Source organism: Python bivittatus, unplaced genomic scaffold, assembly GCF_059951505.1.
Source record: "Python bivittatus isolate LINGU-HERP-01145 unplaced genomic scaffold, Pbiv_v1 ctg000530_np1212, whole genome shotgun sequence".
NCBI lineage: Eukaryota > Metazoa > Chordata > Lepidosauria > Squamata > Pythonidae > Python > Python bivittatus.
This window is the reverse complement of record NW_028277085.1, coordinates 9,414,858-9,433,342: the sequence shown is the minus strand read 5'-3', so window position 1 is coordinate 9,433,342 and position 18,485 is coordinate 9,414,858. Positions and strand designations below refer to the sequence as shown.

General features: G+C 42.0%; 1 protein-coding gene across 3 annotated transcripts in view; it reads right to left on the bottom strand.

The window, feature by feature from the left end:
• The window catches only part of PDE8A (phosphodiesterase 8A), a 91,554-nt gene that overhangs the window by 26,738 nt on the left and 46,331 nt on the right, over positions 1-18,485 (bottom strand). For all 3 annotated transcript variants that reach the window (XM_088148600.1, XM_088148601.1, XM_088148602.1), the window contains exon 2: positions 1,579-1,635. In XM_088148600.1, coding sequence (XP_088004726.1) covers positions 1,579-1,635 — 57 coding nt within the window. The remainder of the gene's footprint in view (positions 1-1,578; positions 1,636-18,485) is intronic.

Sequence of the window (18,485 nt, the reverse complement as noted above, 5' to 3'; positions counted from 1 at the left end):
ATTTCACAATTTATACTTACCAATAACTGGTACACATGCGCGATTGCACAAATGCCGATATTACACACACACACTATGTGATCTTGCAAACTCAAGTTCAAGCTTATATATAGCCCGGCTTCCATTTATAGCCATTGATGGCAGTTAAGCCAAAAATGTTAGGTTAAACAAGCTTATTCAACTGACCATGTTGCATCCTCAAGCTATTTAGCAGAGCTGGCTTATGACAAAAATCAAAGAGAGAAAAACCAGCCAACTTTCTGTAACCAGCCAACCTATCAACACACACACGATGTGCCTGATAAGAAGCACAGCGGCCCCAGAAATTATCACTTTGCAATTAATTTCCAGCACAACTTATGAACAATACAGGGACCCTGCTCCCATCTGGTGCTTTCCAACATGCAGGACTTCACATTCTGTGAATTCCTAGCCAGTATTTCTGGAATGGCTAGAAGGCATAAGAACCAAATTGGTGGAGAAATCATGGATGCAAGAAAAAGCAACCATGGTGAACCAAGAAGTCATGAATGAAATCTCCAACTACGCACTCAGGAGGAAGTCTCGGGTGCAGCATATTGACTCAGTTTCCTCTCTGCAATTCCCAGCTGGAAAAAGAACTTTGCCAGCCTGTTAGCAAGTCCTGAGGGTTTGAGCTCTTGGCAGCGGCCAAAGACAAGCCAGAGAAAAGAACATAGTGGCAGGCAGGGCCAGGAAACCCAACATACATTTGAAGCTGTTACATCCTGTCCTGGAACACTCACAAGCGATCCTGGGAAGGTAATGCCTAACTAGAGCCTGATACAATCCATCTTGTTAGAAAAGGCTCAAAAGCCGATCTACAGTTGTAGAATACTTTTTGTCATTTTCTCACTTTCTCAGGCATCATCTTTCTAGGTTTAACTCCTATTTGTGCACCAGCGATTAAAAAAAAAAAAATTTGCACAAAAATTTGCACACACGTCAACTTTCCTAATGTAGACATTTTTAACAACCCATTTTCCATAATCTCATCCAAATGTATTTGCACAAATCCATGCAATTTCCTTCACATTTTGATACCCGAAGGGCATGGGAAGCTGGCTAGAGGTCACCCTTTGGTGGGTTCACACAGCACACTAAATCCTAAACCCAGATGAACAAAACACTATTGCTGGGTTCACATAAGATGCTTTGCCCAAACAACTAACTATATTACTGCACAACACAGCAGCTACACATAGCCAGCTAAGAAAACAGCTGGGTTCCCACAACACCATGAACCATAAATTTCCCAAACCCACTGTTAGCCTAATCTTGAGCCTAATCTAGCATGCAAACCCAGCCTATCAATTTCATGACTGAATGAAGATTTGACTTGGGATTTTCCTTTATTAGCTCAATACTCAGTGAAATGGGCTGTGAATATTGCTCTAAAAGACACATTTTACATTGCCTTGTTCCGTTCCTTTTTACTGGAGGATGCTTTGAAAATACTTTAGCTGAAAATGCTCTTGATAAAGTCAGAAATAACATTTATTCATTGAGGTAACCAACTCCTGGACAAAGCTAAGACATCCATATTTAGCAGAGGCTTACCTGAAGTTGATCTTGGTGGAGTCTCATAGGGCCAAACAGCACATCTGTTCCCACTGCCTAGGAAGAAGACGAAAGGGACAAATTTAAATGATAGGCTGCATTTGGGGGGAGAAACCCAGCCATCACTTCCTGACTTCAACTGAACTCAGAAACACCAAATGTCAGTTTCAAAACCACCTGGAATTTGCAATCAGCAGAGGAACTCCAAGAGGATAAACGAATCCGTTCATTCTAAGGCTTTTCTGTTTGCCATCTCTTAAGCAAACTAAAATAACAGTAATAATTAATCACATAAACTCGCTAAACCTGCTACCTGTTTGGGTAAGAACTTACCAAGTATGTCCTTTAAAAACAACCTGACGCAAGCAGAGTTGGTAAAGAATGCATTTTATTTACAACTGGACAGATCGTATTGTTTTTTCTACATTGCTATTTTGAGTGCACGGAAATATGTTACAACATTTTAGTAAGCAAACAGTGGGGTGATGTCACTCTTTGCTTAAAAGTCTTTGAAAAATATTAGACCAATAAAGGAGGAAGATAAAACTATCAACAGAAAACAGTAGTAATGGGGCTTGCAGATGAACAGGAATGAGTATTGTTTTTATGCCCGGCTTCTAAAATTTCCCCCGATCTGAACAGCAACCGATGGAAGGAAAGCACAGAATTAAATATTTGGATCTCAGTCAGATCTTCTGGCAGCCAGCTCCAAACATTTTGCTGTCCAAGAAAAAATGGAAGATGATAGTCCTGCATTTTTCGTACAGAGGTTGACCAGATGAGGGGCTGATCAATTCTAGCAGGAAGACATTGTCCTCCAATGCTCTAGAAGATGACAGTCTAGCCAAGATGCTCCAAGCAGAGACATCCATGGAGGCAGTCAAAAAAGTCAAGATGGTAATCATAACCATGTGATCGAAGCCCACCACCCCTTTTGTACACGCATTGACAAAGCACATGCCAAGAGACAGACTTTCGTCGCATAGTCATGGCTATCACCTTCACCCACACACACACATAGATGCCCCTTCTCTCTGTCCTGGGCTATGGAGTCCTCTACATTGCACCCATAACTCTAACCCTTAACCCTTTATAAGTATTTTTTATTTTCGCCACCAATCACCACCAATCTTTTGAATGGTATCCCTAGGAATAAAACTTTGATTTTGCTTTATCTTAAAATTAAACTGTTGGAAAGGATTTTGATAGAGCAGCAAAGAGAGGATTTCAGGCATGCACACAGGATTTGCAACAAACAGATTCTGATGACTCCGAAAGAGGAATCTTTACAATGTTATCCTTCCCAGTAAAACCACAGGTTGTGATCAGATTTAATCCTCCGCTGTCCAGAATTTGAGTAATTACTCCAATGAGTAATTTTGAAGAGTCAGCAGGCTATCCCACACGCCACATGAAGGCCTTTGAAAATTACACGCTTTCTCCCCAGCTCCATCACTTGGAGCACAGTCCTTAAGCCTCCTCAGATGCCCTTTCAATTATTACTTTAGAAATCACCCATTTAATTTACATTTTAAACTGAAACCCAAAAGAGGGGGACAGGAGGGAGGGGAGAGAAACCAGGAAAAGTCAGGGGAGAAAGAAAAAAATATCCAAAGATGAGTATTTCTAGCAGTTCCTTCAAATCCTGTGCAACTGCAATCCCAAGTCTGCAACCAAAACAGAACTGAATTCTGCTTCCAGTAGAAATCAAATCATTTAAGAAGATTCAGAGAGTTCTCCCTCCTTCATGGAATTAACTCTGCTCCTACTACTCATAGGAAAAGGTAAGCTTCCTACAATGAAGATGGGATGGGCTACATGATCTCCAAGACCCCTTCTGGCTCTAATAGTCTATGATCCTAAAATAATGTAGGATGAGGTTTGGTAACACTGTTCCTCCAGGCATTGGTATGTCTTATGACATTTCTCACGGTCCCCATCAGACTGTGTGTCCCTTGCAATTTCCATTATTGTTACGGGTTTCTTCATTTGAAATGCAGTTGACGGGGAAAGCAGCAGATGGGAAATAGAGGGGTTCAGTCCAAACCCCAGTGAGGACACATGCATTGTGACATGTGGATGCAAAGCTCAGTCTTTAGGATTGGTGTCCCAACATCAGAGACAACTGCAGACATGGTCTGCATGGCAACGTGCTTTCCATCATTTGTTCCCCCACCCTTGAATCTCTGAAAATGGCACTTGTGGCAAAACACAACACCAAAGCACAACACCACTAAAAAGGGTGTGTAGCAGCAGCCCAGGGCTTCATTTGGATGTGCCTCACTTTCCCCCTGAAAAAGCCAAGATAGATTGGTTAGGAAGCTTCACAAGTTTGCCTCGAGGGCAGTATTTCTCAATCTTGGCCACTTGAAGATGTGTGGACTTCAACTCCCAGAATTCCCCAGCCAGCCATGCTTGGCCATCTTCAAGTGGCCAAAGTTGAGAAATACTGCTCTAAGGCCTCATCAACCAACAGGTTCATTTTAAGATGGGGTCAAATCCTCAAAATTCCTAATCTGCCCCTTCCTCATTTTTCCTACTCCCATCCTTCACCAACACTGGTTTGTAGAATCCTACGGTTGGAAGGGACCTTGAAGGTCTTCTAGTCCAACCTCCTGCCCAGTGCAGGAATCCTCAGACCATTCTGGCCAAATGGCTGTCCAGTCTTTTCTTGAAAACCTCCAGTGATGGAGCATCCACAACTTCAGAAGGCAGGCTGTTCCACTGCTTAAGAGCATTCAAGGTCAAGAAACTCCTTCTCAGTTCAAGTTTGGATCTCCCACTGTAAATCTTCCACCCATTGGTTCTTGTCTTAGTACTCATTCTCTCTTCCTGCTCCTGAGGATTCAGGGGCATCACCTTTACAGATGTGGCTATCAACCATCCCCGTCTCAACCCAACTCTTGCACCATGCAGAGATTTGACCTGTAGAAATCAGAAAAAGATGCTATGGAGAAGGGGGCTGGGCCAGGTTCAGCTGGTTCTCTATGAGGCTTCAAAGACACTGTTCTAGTGTACTTCTCTAGCAATTGTTTTCACCCTGTTGTGGAGCTGTTTCCCCCAACCCCCTACCCCCCTTTATACCATCCATTGCCTAATAAACAGCAGGGCAAATTTTTCAGTTCCAAAAGCCATTTTCCTCTGGCCACCAAAAATACATTGGATTCATGCAGGAAGAAGAATCTGTGGATTTTTAAGTACATGAAATGTATCTTTTCCTCTTCGTGCCTGTCAGAAGGGTGCCAAGTTAGTCAATAATTTTGTGTGCATGACTTGCAAACAGAAAACATGCCCTGACCTAAATGACGTTGGCTTTGCATTTTTTGTTTTTTTTTAAAGAACAACTTGGTTACCAAATTGGCCAAGTCAGCAAAAAGGAAAAAACGGCACAGACAACATGAGATACCATTTGTACTCAGCAAGATTTCTAATCTTAACTGTTCTCAGCTCAGGTTTTGGAAATCTTTGGTTTCCATGTCATCGTGTCTCCAATCTGAAGAGAGGGCTTTGACTGCCTCAGCTTCTACCCCCAAAAAAGTCCTCCCCAAATCCAGATTGTCCCAAGAGTTTCTAAACTGTACCCTCTAAAGTCCTGGGCCTATGATGAGCTATAATGCTTGGCCAGCCAGACCACCCAACTCGTTTGAATACTATGAATCTGCATCATTGCTTCATTAAGAGCTTTGTTTGGTCACTGAGTGCATTAAGGCTGCTGGTGGGGTACACAATGCAGACAACCTATGCAGACGGACTGAACATTTTTTGATTTTTATTTAAGAGATTTATGAAGCTGTCCCTCTCACAATTTTTGACTCCAGGTAATGTACCCCCCCAAAAAAACCAGGGAAAAAAATACAATCTAAAACCAACAAAAACCCAGCCCCCAACTAAATCAAGAACGTTTTGCCATCTTCTTTCTTTCTCTTTTTTTAAAGAAAACAAGTACTTTGAATAATTTGAACAAACCTGGCCATCTCACCACTCTTTGCTAGTGAAAAAGCACTAATCTGCATTATTCTGGCAAGTTCAAAATGTCTACCAGGAGTCCTTGCTTAACTACCACAATTGGGACTGGAAATTAGGTTGCTAAGCAATATGGTCCTTAAGCGAATCATCACGTGACCAGACCTGATTTTATGACCTTTTTGGTGGCAGCCATTAAGCAAATCATCACGGTTGTTAAGCGAATCATGCGGTTCCCCATTGATTTTGCTTGCTGGAAGCTGGCTAGGAAGGTCACAAATGGTGATCATGTGACCCCGGGATGCTGCAACTGTCGTAAGTGCAAGCTGGTTGCCAAGCCCCCAGATTGCAATCATGTGACTGTGGAGGTGCTGTGATAGTTGTAACTTTGGGCACTGGTCGTAAGTCACTTTTTTTAGCGTCATTGTAACTTCAAATGGTCATTAAACAAATGGTTGTTAAGTGAGGACTAGCTGTACTGTATCTGGTATTCTGGCATTTCTGGCATTCACAAACATTCATTTATGAGACCAGCCAGATTCTACCAGCAAAAGGATAGTGGAATGATTCAAAATGATGGATTAGGATTTGAAAGACTCAGCCATGTGGCTTCCTGGATATCTTGGGACCAATCCCTAATTCTCAGCCTACCTCATTGGGCTGTTGTGAGACAAAGGAGAAACAGTAGCCCCAGCAGCAGCTGTCTCTTCAGCTTCCCTAACTTGTCCTCTCTTGAGTAAGGATGAACACCAGACCTAGACTGAGCACTAACAGCAACAGCGGAGGAAAGGACCACTCACAGTATGAAATATTTGCTCAAGACATCTTCCTCCAAAATCTGGAGCTGATTCTATTCACTGGGGATTTTCAGCATTATTCATCAAGAAATGTTTGTATAAGTGGGAAAGATTAATGCCTGTTTTCTTTTCTCTTCCCCATCCCTTCTTCCTGTTGTCTACATGGCTCTAAGCCTATAGAAAAGAATGGTGTTCTTCATCCTTAATTTTTGTACAGTGCCTAGAAAGCTTTAAATGTTCTTAAGTACAAGTAGGCAGCCTTCCAAATGTTTGGGGTTTCAACTCTTATCTGACCAAACATCTGGAAATGCCAAACATCTGACTACCCAAGCTTCAAATCCTAGTCACAACTGGAGCCATTTATGGTCACCTACCCAAATGTAGACTGTTTTTCCCCCTTCCCCAGTATTCCATCCCTCTCATTCTCCAGTTCAACAATCTGGAAATAAACTATTTACTCTTTTATTTAACTGTCCAATAAAAAAAAAAAAAACAGAAACATACATTGGAAAAGATCCTAAAATACTCATGGCCAAATGAGCATGACTGATTGGAATCAAAGGGCAAATAAAGTAGACATTGACCTGACATAACCCATAAAAGCACTTCAAGTTTCTCCCCTTGGCCATGAGTCATCCTGTGCCATCCAGCCACAGCCACAAGCTACGTGTGTGCATGTCTGTGTAATCCTAGTTTTTTTTTTTCCTTTCCACAGAATCCAAAAGCTTCCACTGGCCTTGCTCTCCAAATACCTGGGGGGCAGGGACAGCCAGTTGCTTGGCAGAAGGTCTCTGTTTCAATCTCTGCCTACTCCCAAAGCCTGAAATCTCAGAAAGTCACTACTCATCAATGTCAGCTTGCACCAGGTACAAAGGGATTTCTGGATTACTGTACTGCGCTCTACATGGGGCTGCCTTTGAAGAGCATTCAGAAGCGTCAACTGGGGCACAATGTGGCAGCATGGGTAGTAAATGGCACTGGTTATTTGGCACATGTAACACCACTACTCTGAGCTACATTGGTTGCCAGGATGCTTCCGGGTGCAATGCAAAGTGCTGGTTGTCACCTTTAAAGCCCTTTATGGCTTAGGACCAGGTTACTTGAGGGACCGTCTCTCCCCGGTTGTTTCTACTTGTCCTCTCTGGTCAGGCAGAATGGGCACGTTTCAGTCCCATCAGCCTCAGAATGCCAGTTGGCGGAGCCTAGAAGACGCGCCCTTCCACCTTGTGGAAGATTCTCCCTCTGGAGATCCGGATGGCCCCGACTCTGCTGGCCTTTCATAAAGCCCTAGAGACCTGGTTCTGGGCCCGGGCCTCCGAGTGTGTGCAGGGACCCACTTCTTGGTTATATTAATGATTTGGGTTTGATGTTTCTCGACTGCTTTGTATTTTAATTTTTGTAACCTTTGTAATTGCTTTTATTTTATGTTAATTCTGTTGGCTGCCCAGAGTCACTTGTTGAGATGGGCAGTCATATAAATTTAAATAAATAAATAAATAAATAAATGGAATTTCTGAATGTCTCCCTCCAGTTGGTGGACAGCCAAATGGGACTGGCCATTTCTCCAAATTTCCGCCCTGAAGGAAGAAGCCATCCAAGTATTTCTCAATACCAGGCCTCCTCCCTAACAGTGACTGGAGCGCTGCTGGTGGAAAAAAAACACGGCTTGTCATTTCCTCTTGGGATTTAATGGTGTGGGAAACCAGAAAGGCTGCACTAGACAGAGGATTGCACAGTGAAAATTAGGCCTTCACACACACATCTTTGGCTACACTCCATCTCGGAGAATTTTTCTGAAATTATTTCCTCCTTTGCAAGAATTTCTTTAGCAAATCCTCTTTTGCCAAACTGAAGGAGAATGGGTAGGAAGAAAAATGCAGAGGAACTATTACGTACTTCCTTTTCAAACCGCAGGTGGAATCCATGGTTGCAAACTGAACTGTGCCCTCCTCTGACTTGGAGCTGCTGGCTGGTGCCAACTTCTCCCCTCTCCCCTTTTCCTTTTGTGCCTTGTTTCCTGGAAGTCTACAGATGTCTACTCCTTCCCCACCCCCATCCTTCCATACTGCAAAGCCTTGCTTCCCTGTCCCCCACACCCCCTTTTATGTTACAACCTCGTTGGAAGGAAGTTGGAAGGAAGGCGCAAAGCTTCAGTGAACGCTGCTTTGCTCCTATGAAGCTGAACTACCAGTTCCTCCTTGCTGCAAAGTTTCTGTGGACCTACAGGGGAAGGTAAGAACAAACCACCTGTTCCCTTTCCTTTGATCACTGTAGCATCAGAGCAATGATGATGCAACAGGGAGGGAGGGAAAGAAGGAAAGAAAGGGTCTGTCTTAGTCACAAAGGAAAGAATGTGGGAAGGGATGGGAAGGCATCCATGTCTGCAAATGTCTGAGAAAGCATAAAAAAAAAAAAAAGGATGAGAAGAAGGAACAACCCCTAAATGAAAAAGGCAAGGTATTGGGAGACCTGCCCCACAGAGACCAGCTCTGAGGCTCACTGTCCCTCCATGGATGGGAAGGACAAGAAGTGGGGAATGAGCAGTCAGGGCCTGTGGTGGCTGTAGCCCCGATCTGGCCCCACTGCAATCTGGCCTACAGTTTTAGCCCACTTCAGAACAGCCAGGAGTAACATGGGAGAGTTTTTCCCAGCTTTACTCACCAAGAAGATTCCTTTAATTGGTGCCACTAAGGCCCTAACCTTGGTTTTTACAGACATTCACGCTTTCCTCCAACGCCAGCCTTCTCCCTAGAACAAAAGAAGGCTGGAAGAGGATGAAAGTGGGGCTGTTCCTTTGGCCCAGAATGCCAGGCTTCTCCTGTACGCAAGCCTCCGGTACCCCCTGCAAGTTGCTATTCCCATTATTTTTATAACCACCCGGTCCAATTTGCCTCCTGGGTTCTAGCCAGCTGCCAATCCCTGCTGCTAATGCTAAATATTGCAAGCACCGAACGAACTTGAGTGTTCTTTGTCTGGCTTCTCACCTCTTTTTACAAGGCGATATATAATCCACCGTAGGGCAATTGAAGCTAATGGATTTACAACTTTGCTTGATACGAAACGGTGTAAAAGAAAGGGACCAGCCAGCTCTTTGCTCTGACGGTTTAGAGCCAACAGTAATCAGACATTAGAACAGTGCAAGAACAAGGAGTCCCAAAGCTGGTTTGCTTTTCTGCTTGCCAGATTAAAAGGGACAAAGGTACAAGCTTTCACCGAGCTCACGCTGAACGCCGGCAGTTACTCGCTAAAGATGGGACGTGGAACACGCACCTTTCTGACTCAGAGGTGCAATTCTGCTAGTGTTGCAGATCCCACCTAAATCTCTACCCTTATTTTTCTGAGATAATGCTCTGGGGGGGTCTTGACCCTGCTGCAAATCAAAGTGAGCTGATTTGTGCCACAACTGGCACCCTGCTAAGGTATAAGCCGGTGTTGTCCAAACTTGGCCACTTTAAGATGAGTGGACTTCAACTCCCACTCATCTTAAAGTGGCCAAGTTTGGACAACACTGGTATAAGCTATCTCTTGCCCCCAGCTTGCGAGCTGGTAAAGAAGGAAGAAAATGTCAACTAGATAACAAGAAACTGGGGGGGGGGGGGGAGTTGCCAGGAGAAAAAAGGGGCATCTGAGAGAAAGTGGGCATCTCTAGCTCCCCCAAGAGATTCCTCTGAAAGTCATGTGGCCTCCAATTGAAAAAAAGATACCCTAACCTTGACCTAAGGCCATGTTTCTCAACCTTGGCCCCTTTAAGATATGTGGACTTCAACTCCCAGAATGCCCCAGCCAGCCATGAATTCTGGGAGTTGAAGTCCATATATCTTGAAGTGGCCAAGGTTGAGAAACACGGCCCTCAGGAGTCCTCTGAGTATGTACAAAAACAGATCCTCTCAGAATATGCTTTACCAACCTACTAAGGAAATGCTAAATAGATTTTTTTTTTAAGGTTATTCACAGATTTGGGCCTAGCCAACCCATGGAGAGGCATCTGATTTCAGCAAGTTGCTCTCATTTTTAGGAAAACTTCCAACACCGGCAGCTTTATTACACTGTTATGCAACACCTTCCCACTTCACCCAATCTATCTGTCAGCCTTGCGAGGTAGGCCAGACAAGCAGCACACCCAGAAGTTCTAGCTCTAACTTTATTTCAAGGCTACATTAAAAGAATCTTGCAAGTCTGAAAGCACAACTGTCCCTCACTTCACAGTCCAAGAAATGAGGAGGGTCCCCTCTGAGACATTTGCCACACCCCCATTCTTTCTGTAGGCTCAGCTGCCGCTTATCTGACCATTGGCTAGTCTGTGGCTCTTCCTCCTGTCTCCCAAGGTCATTCCCGCATACCATTCCACTATCTCTGCAGAAGAATCATTTGGGACACATGACCGTGATTATGTCCTAATACATTTTCCACCCAACGGCAGACAGCAACCATAGTTCTTATCCAGGTGAGGACCACTGGATCATCACACACTGTCGCCCTTTAGGTTTTGTGAACTCACTACGGATGGAGATAGAGGCCGGAGCACAGAGTCATGTACTAATGTCACAAGACAGAGGACCCTGGAAGATTATCTCCCATGACTTATTAGCTACGGCCGTCCCAAGACCAACAACGATGCCCTACAATTTGCGGGGCCACCCTGCCGGCACTAGAGCACATGAATGAATGAATATTTCTGCAGAATCACAGCTGGAGCAGGAGAATCAAAAAAAGGGAAAGGAAAAGAAAGGAGTGGCATAAAAACAGCGTCCTTACAGAAGGTCGGCCCCAAGCAGATATGTAGAGCGTTTGTCCCATATTAGAATGCTGTCCTTGTTTGGAGGCCAAGGCATGATGTTAACATCCACATTCCGGCACATGCAAAAAGCTTGACTTTTAAGGCAGCTGCACAAAACTTACATTTTAGAAGGCAGGGTAAAACAGCAGCTGCTCTGAAAGATACATCAGCCATGTGAAAAAACTGAATTTTGCTCCTATTTTTTTCTGGGTGGAATAGCTGCATCTGAGCCTCCTCCGGGCAGAGAAAAAGACACCCACAAAATCTCTTTCTATCACCTTGTATCTTCAACGCGAACCTATGTTGCCAGTCTGGAGAGCAAAGGAAGATGATCAAATTCAAACCTAATAAAATTCAGGGGAAAAAATGGTAAGAGATCAAGCAGACTGGTTACTGCACTACCTCAAGGTGGTGCATTCAGAGAGGAAGACAGAATAAAATCACAAGTGCTCTAATGTTTTATGAAAGGAATAGATCAGCAATTTTTCCATGCCCGGGAAGAAAACATTTCTGCTGGATGTTCTTTCTAAAAGATGTAACTACAGCACTGCATTGGCCTCCGTGAGAGAGCATTTTAAAAGAAGACTGCTACTATTAAAAAGGCTTAAGGAAATGAATTTGGCTAGAGCCATTGTGCCTATTTTTCACCCAACTTTAATATAGGAGGGATGGTTTGTGTGTGTGTGTTTATGTGTGTGTGTGCGTGCATGCGTGCTTGGGTATAGAGACAAAGACATACATATACACATTCAGTTAAGCCTTAAGAGTTATGGACTTCATTCACTGCCTTCCAGTGTATTTCAGTTGGATAATTCTTTAAATCAAAAGTCACAGTGGTTTTTATTCCACCTCTGTTCTTGTCCCTTTAAACAGTAGGGTTCAACTGGCCACTGCCAGAAGAAGTGATTATGGGCTTATCTGCATATCCTGCTAACCATGGCATGAAGTCAGTCTACTAACTGTTTTCTGAAGACACGTCCTCATGATGCAACTTAATCTTTGAGCTGACTTACCACAGAAATGCTTTAAATTGGTCATTAGTTATTTTCATTCGTTTCAGTTTTAAAGTACACAGCATTTTTCCTCTTCTTCTCACTTGAGTGTTGCTGGACAAACATAATGCCTGAATAGCTCTTCACAAAACACATTTAGACAATACATAAACTCCTTACAAAGGGGGATCTAGTGTTCTTCCGGAAGACCATTATGCCTGTGTTTAACATATTTTTAGTGGTCTTTTGAAAGAATGGGAGACCTCTGTTTAAAAAACAGAACTAGCACCCAGAAAGGCAATTTGAGGCAGGAAAGAGAACCAAGTTCTGCCAATTTGTGTTGCTGGTTCTGCTCAAGTGGGTGCATCATGTTATCCACTGCTTTTGCTGACAAACAGTTTTGCGTGGTTGTTTTCATGCATATGTGTATGTGTGCCATTTTGCATATTCCAGTACCATTTTGCACACTCATGGGATACTTCTAGATGTTGTCAGCTATAGCCACTGGCTTCCACCAGATCCCCTGTAGCATTTAGGGAGTTGGGAGATTTGGAAGCTGAAATTGACAGGAGTCTTGTCAGTTTCCCCTTCTAGCCAGCTGTCCCTAGGCCTTGAGTAGGCCTGAATCCAAAAATAGCTAGGCTGAGAGGTCCTTGGATGGAGGAGGAATCTAGGATCAAGTGGGAAGGAGCTCTCACAACACTCTAAACATCCTTCCACTTCACTCCATACCCTCCTTTGCCCCACTGACCTGTCAGCCAGGCTACTTTATACACAGATCTACTGGTCTTCTGGAAGATCCACACTGAGAAATAGTCTAACAGGTTAACCAGCACAGAGCAGCTCTGCATTATTGTTTGTCACCCAGGCAATGTGAAAGGTGGCTAAAGCTTGCCACAGGCACTCATCCACTTGCCCAAGCCTGTCCTGGTGTTCTTTTCCACTGGCTGGTGATCCTAGGTCGGAGAGGAAACAAAGCAAGAAGACTCTGCCAATCACTGTCCTTAGATTATCCTGATGGATGGACAGGACACTCAGAAGCCTGGTTCAAGTTCTTTAAGAAGGGTGGACTTCAATTCTGGGAGTCGAAGTCCACCCGTCTTAAAGTTGCCAAGGTTGAGAAAGACTGATCTAGATACTGCTTGGTTTAAAAACAGGAACAATATAAAAACTAAAGAAACAGAAAGAGATGTCTAGAAAAGAAAAAACAAACATAACAACAAAAAATGACCTACAAGGGCCCAGCAGCCACTTTACCCCAAAGCCAACATCATTAGGGTGGAAGCCATACAGATCTCTGAAGGTATACTATGATGCTGGGATCTTTTTCTGCTGTCTCTAGGAAGAATATGTATTAATACACAACAGAGCCCATGATATTTTTCATGTAGTCCTCTATTTCAAAGGTCAAAGTCCAAGTTAAAGATGAAGGTCCAAGTCAAGGATCAAGGATCTCCAAGAAAAGTGCGGAGAAATCATTAAATTGCCCTTCAGTTTTATGAATACAGAAAGCTGCTTTATATTGAGTTGGGCCATGGGTCCACCTTGGTTGGTATCTTAACCTGGCAACTCCTCTCAGGCTGTCAGACAGGGGTCTTCCTTAGATCGACCTGCAGATACGTGAGACTGAATTTAGAACCTTCTGTTTGTAATATAGGTGTTCTACCATTGGGCTACAATGACTTAACAGTGAGATGGCAACATGCAGTACAAGGGTCACCTGGCCACAATTTCTCCAATTATGCTGAGCGGGACTGTATCTCTATTTACAACTTAGCAATTGAAGTTATTTGCATTTATTAGCAATTAGCAATTAAAGTTATTTGCGTTAGCATGTAGAAATCTATATGAACTTTTTAATGTAAAACCACACTCATTTGTCCTAGCCTTGGCATGATGTATTTCTTATTTTTGGATGTCTTGGTGGCTCCTTAAACTAAGTCAAGTATTGATAACATCTATGTTAAAGAAAAAAATATTGGGGGTGGAAGCCGATTATTCATCAGAAAATTGTGATTCCATATCATCCTTCTATGATAGTTAAGACTGATGATTTCATGCTGCAAAACATAATTTTAAGAGGCCTTTTAAAAGAGACAATCTTCATTACTGCTCTTTTTGAATTTAGATAAATCTGCCTTTTTCAAACTCGGTTTATGTATTACCTTAATAAAAGTCAAGTTGCTGAAGGAAATATTACTCTCTCAGTGTCACCTGTTATTTTTCTGGGAATTTGCCTCAGGCGGAGTTAGAATCGATTTCTTTCAGCTAAATGATATTGGAGCTGTAAGCTTTAATTGATTCAAAATGAAGAGATTACATAACTGCGGCTCTATTAGTTCATAAATCGGTGGAGCCAATTGCGAATTAGTGAAGTTTAATTAGTTGAGCCACTCATTTTTAAAAGTCTGTTTTGTTTTTCGTACACTATCATTTGCTGAAAGTATAAAAAGAAATCAAGAAAACATTTGATATTAAAGCTGATCAGAGAGAGTGAATATTCAAACTGGACTACTAAACTTTCTGCCCCACAGTCATAATGGTGGGATACAAATTGTAAAAATAAATTTTAAATGATAATCGACTGTTAATGATCTCAAGGAAAAAAATGCTAGGATCTGAAGGCGGAGTGAAGTGGATGCATTAAGTAACTAATGACTCTAACTTACGACGAAAAACATATCGTTAGCCGATATGCTGACACCCTTAATGATACTGAAGCACCAGCATCTATAGCAACTGAGTTCTCAGAAGACCAGCTTTCCCCTGGGAGTTCTTATTTTGAACAAATACACCATGAGCAAACAAAACATTTGAGTCAATAGGCTTCCTGGCAAATAAACTTCACTAATATTCCAGTCTCTTTATATGTACCAGGCAAGTTATTAGGGTCACTGGATATACTAGATGCTTAGATATGTGGATGATCTGGTGGGGCTGCATATTTGGAATTGTCCACTCACCTCTCAGTATTATGCAGATTGATTTTATTTATTTGGTATTCGTTTATTAAAACGTTTGGGGGATAAAAGCCACAATAAATAACTACAGAAAGAAGAAAAGGAAAAAGAGAAAAAGGAAAAATAGTGGATAAATGGATAAAATACCAGTAAATAAATAGGGTGTTTACAACAGTCATAGAGTTTAAAGTTCAGTATTTCATTAATTGATTGATTGATTGATTGATTGGATAGAACTGAGTACACTGGATCATTAAGAAAAATTCTCTATGAAACTTATTTGTGTGTGCGCATGTGTGTGTAGGCCTTCATCTCCAACTTAGGGCTTCATGAGTATTTAAAGTGACTCCATCTAGAAAGTAGAAGGAAACAAGTTTAACCTGCCTAAAATAAAAAAAAAGGGGGGGGGAGACATTTTTGGAAAATACTTCCTGTAGATAGACAGAGATCTGAGAGGCAGAGATATGAGTGTTCCAACGAGAAACTACAGGAAAAGATTATCCTTTTTGCATTTAAAACCAAAACCAAATGATACCAAAGTGGATTTAAAGCACACACAAACAAAGCGAGAGCAAGACATGACTGCATGCAGTGTTTAAACTGTTTCTTTAATTGCCATGAGCAGATGAATTAAGGCTGAACACCTACTTTATTGACTTAGGGATGCTGCATTTAACCACATATCCTCTCTTCTGAATGGGTCTGGCTTGGTGGACCTCCATGCAATGCAGCCTTGATGGAGGGCGGCAGAGCTCTGGCTACTCCACTCCCACTCTCCCACACAAACACAACAGGAAATTTGATGACAATATTCAGCAAGCAGACGTCAGCAGTGAGCAATACCAAAAGCGGAGAGTTTCCAAAGAGGAACAGAGCAAACTGCCAGTTGACTCTGTAGGCTTCCAACCCACTGTTCAGCATCAACATTTCTGCAGGGATGGACCACCTGTCGTCCTAAGGTTACAATCAGCCCTGGGCCTAATTTCATACACCTCTTAGCCTAATCCAAACTACTAACTGAAAAGATCTATTGAGATTTCTGCTAAGAGCAACCTCTATGGCTTGCTTCAGCCCTATCTATGATATGCTCCCCAATAATGTATCTCTAAAGAAATATGGCGCCTGATAACAGCAAGATTGCTCATTACTGACCTAAAGAGTCCTGAGTGAGCAGAAACTATTGTCCTATTTAGGGTTTGCTCTTAAGAGGGAATACTAATACGCAGGATGAAAGTTCAACAGAAAAAAAGGTCATCCATCCAACCTTTAAAAAAAAAAAAGAATACCCCTCTATTTCAGCTTCAGAAGCAAACATCTGTCCCAAATAAATACTTTTCCTATTTGAAAGGAAATTATCTGGAACTGGGGAGGGGGTGGGACTGAGTGTCAGAACGCGGAATCCTAAAATTAGCTGCACCTACCATGCTTCTCTCTACAAAGAGGAGTGTGTTGGCTTAGCAATTGCATCACAGTGGCAATCTTTGTTTCCACAGAGATTATGACATATGGTCGAACCCAGACCTTAAATTAGAAGATTCCTTTAAAAAAGAGAGCGAGAGAGAAGGGAAAAAATCCGCACTGATCTTTTCGTGGAAATGAATAGTGTATTCAGTATGAAGAAAGCTCCTGTTATGGTCCTGTCCATCTTTGGCCCATCAATGTCATTTCCGAGTATCGCTTTGTATAATTTTAAGAAGCAAGCAAGATCATCCATGAGGCATGAGAATGAATGCCTTCAACAACGAATTTCTCTACCATGCTTACAACGGTTGCATAATTTTTATCAAACATATTTCAGTTATTGTTATTACTATTTTTTTAACCAGAAAAACAGCCAGTTCTCCATTACTGTTATTATCAAATATTACTGTACATACTGCTTCTTCTACTACTGCTGCTGCTGCTAGTATTATTACTACTACTAATAATAGTCCGTAGAGACAACAATAACAGAAATGTACTGAAATGGAAAATTCTCTATTCCTCTCTGCGTGTAGAGAATTAAAAAAAAATAATAATACTGGGGCAGTTTCCTTTAGAATAAAATCTGTAAAATAAGTTACAGCAGTGTTTCTCAACCTTGGCCACTTGAAGATGTGTGGATTTCAACTCCAGAATTCCCCAGTCAGCAGATGTGGACATATTGGCTGGGGAATTCTGGGAGTTGAAGTCCACACATCTTCAAGTGGCCAAGGTTAAGAAACACTGAGTTACAGGGTTCCCTAACCCTGCATTTGGCAGTGGAAATTCATCTTACAATTGCAAGAGAAAGTCCTTATCGGGCAGTTATTGCAACACAGTCTTAGAAGAGCAGTCAGTCCCAGGACGTCAACATATAAATTTCACATTATATCAGCTAGACCCTGACAATAACGACAGTACAACAACAACGATAAGGTACATAGCAATCCACCAATTCAAGACAAAACAGTTAAAACACTCAAATACCAAAGACAATCAGTGAATTGAAATCTTTACACAAAAACCTTACAGAACTTACACCAATACAGCAACTTCATAAAAACCAACCAATTTACAAGCACCCCAAACCAATTCAACATGCAATTCTACCCCTATGAAAACAACTCATAAAAGAATTCAACCACATAAAGAAATAATATGGAGTGTATTTTAATTAATTACCTTTTCTTTTCTTTATTTTATTTTAATTAATATTTATTCTGTTTTTACTGTAAACCACCCACAGTAGGGAGATGGGCGGTGAGAAATTTGAAATATAAATAAAAATCTACAATAAAATTTAATAGAAGAGAATATCTGTAGCTCAGGGTTGAACTGTGGAGTCCCTGGTGCTCTCTGAGCTTCATTGTTTGCTTGAAGATGTTTCATTACCCAACCAGGTATTGTAAACTAGGAACACACTGTTGGGAGACTTGAACAAACAGTTTAGGGATAGATCATCACGGAGAAAATTGATCTATGTGGTCACTAGGAGTCGAAAATGACTTGATGGCCCATAATCAATCAATCAAAAATTACTGCACTGCTTACATGCTAGGGAGCATTTAAGAGCATTGATATTTGCATTTTTAGATAACCATTTATACTTTCAGAGTCCTTTAAGACTCCCTCCTTTATTAGGCTTTCAAAGAGCCATGAAAACATGGCTCTTCTGGAAAGCGTTGAGGGATCATGCTACACCCAGGCTGGGGAAGTATTATTTTCTGGAGGGGTTTTTTTTTTGTTTTTTTGGTATATGTTTTGTGGTTCTTTCACTGTTTTAATTGTACTTTGTGTTTGGTTGTTGTAAAGCACTCAGAGTCTCTGGACTGGAGGAGTGTATAAACGGCAATATATAAACAAATAAATACTGTAAATAAAACAGTTATCCTATCCTAGTTCCCACAGCTGGTGGCCCTGTTCTGTACCTAGAGCTCAAGGACTTGCATTTTTAAAA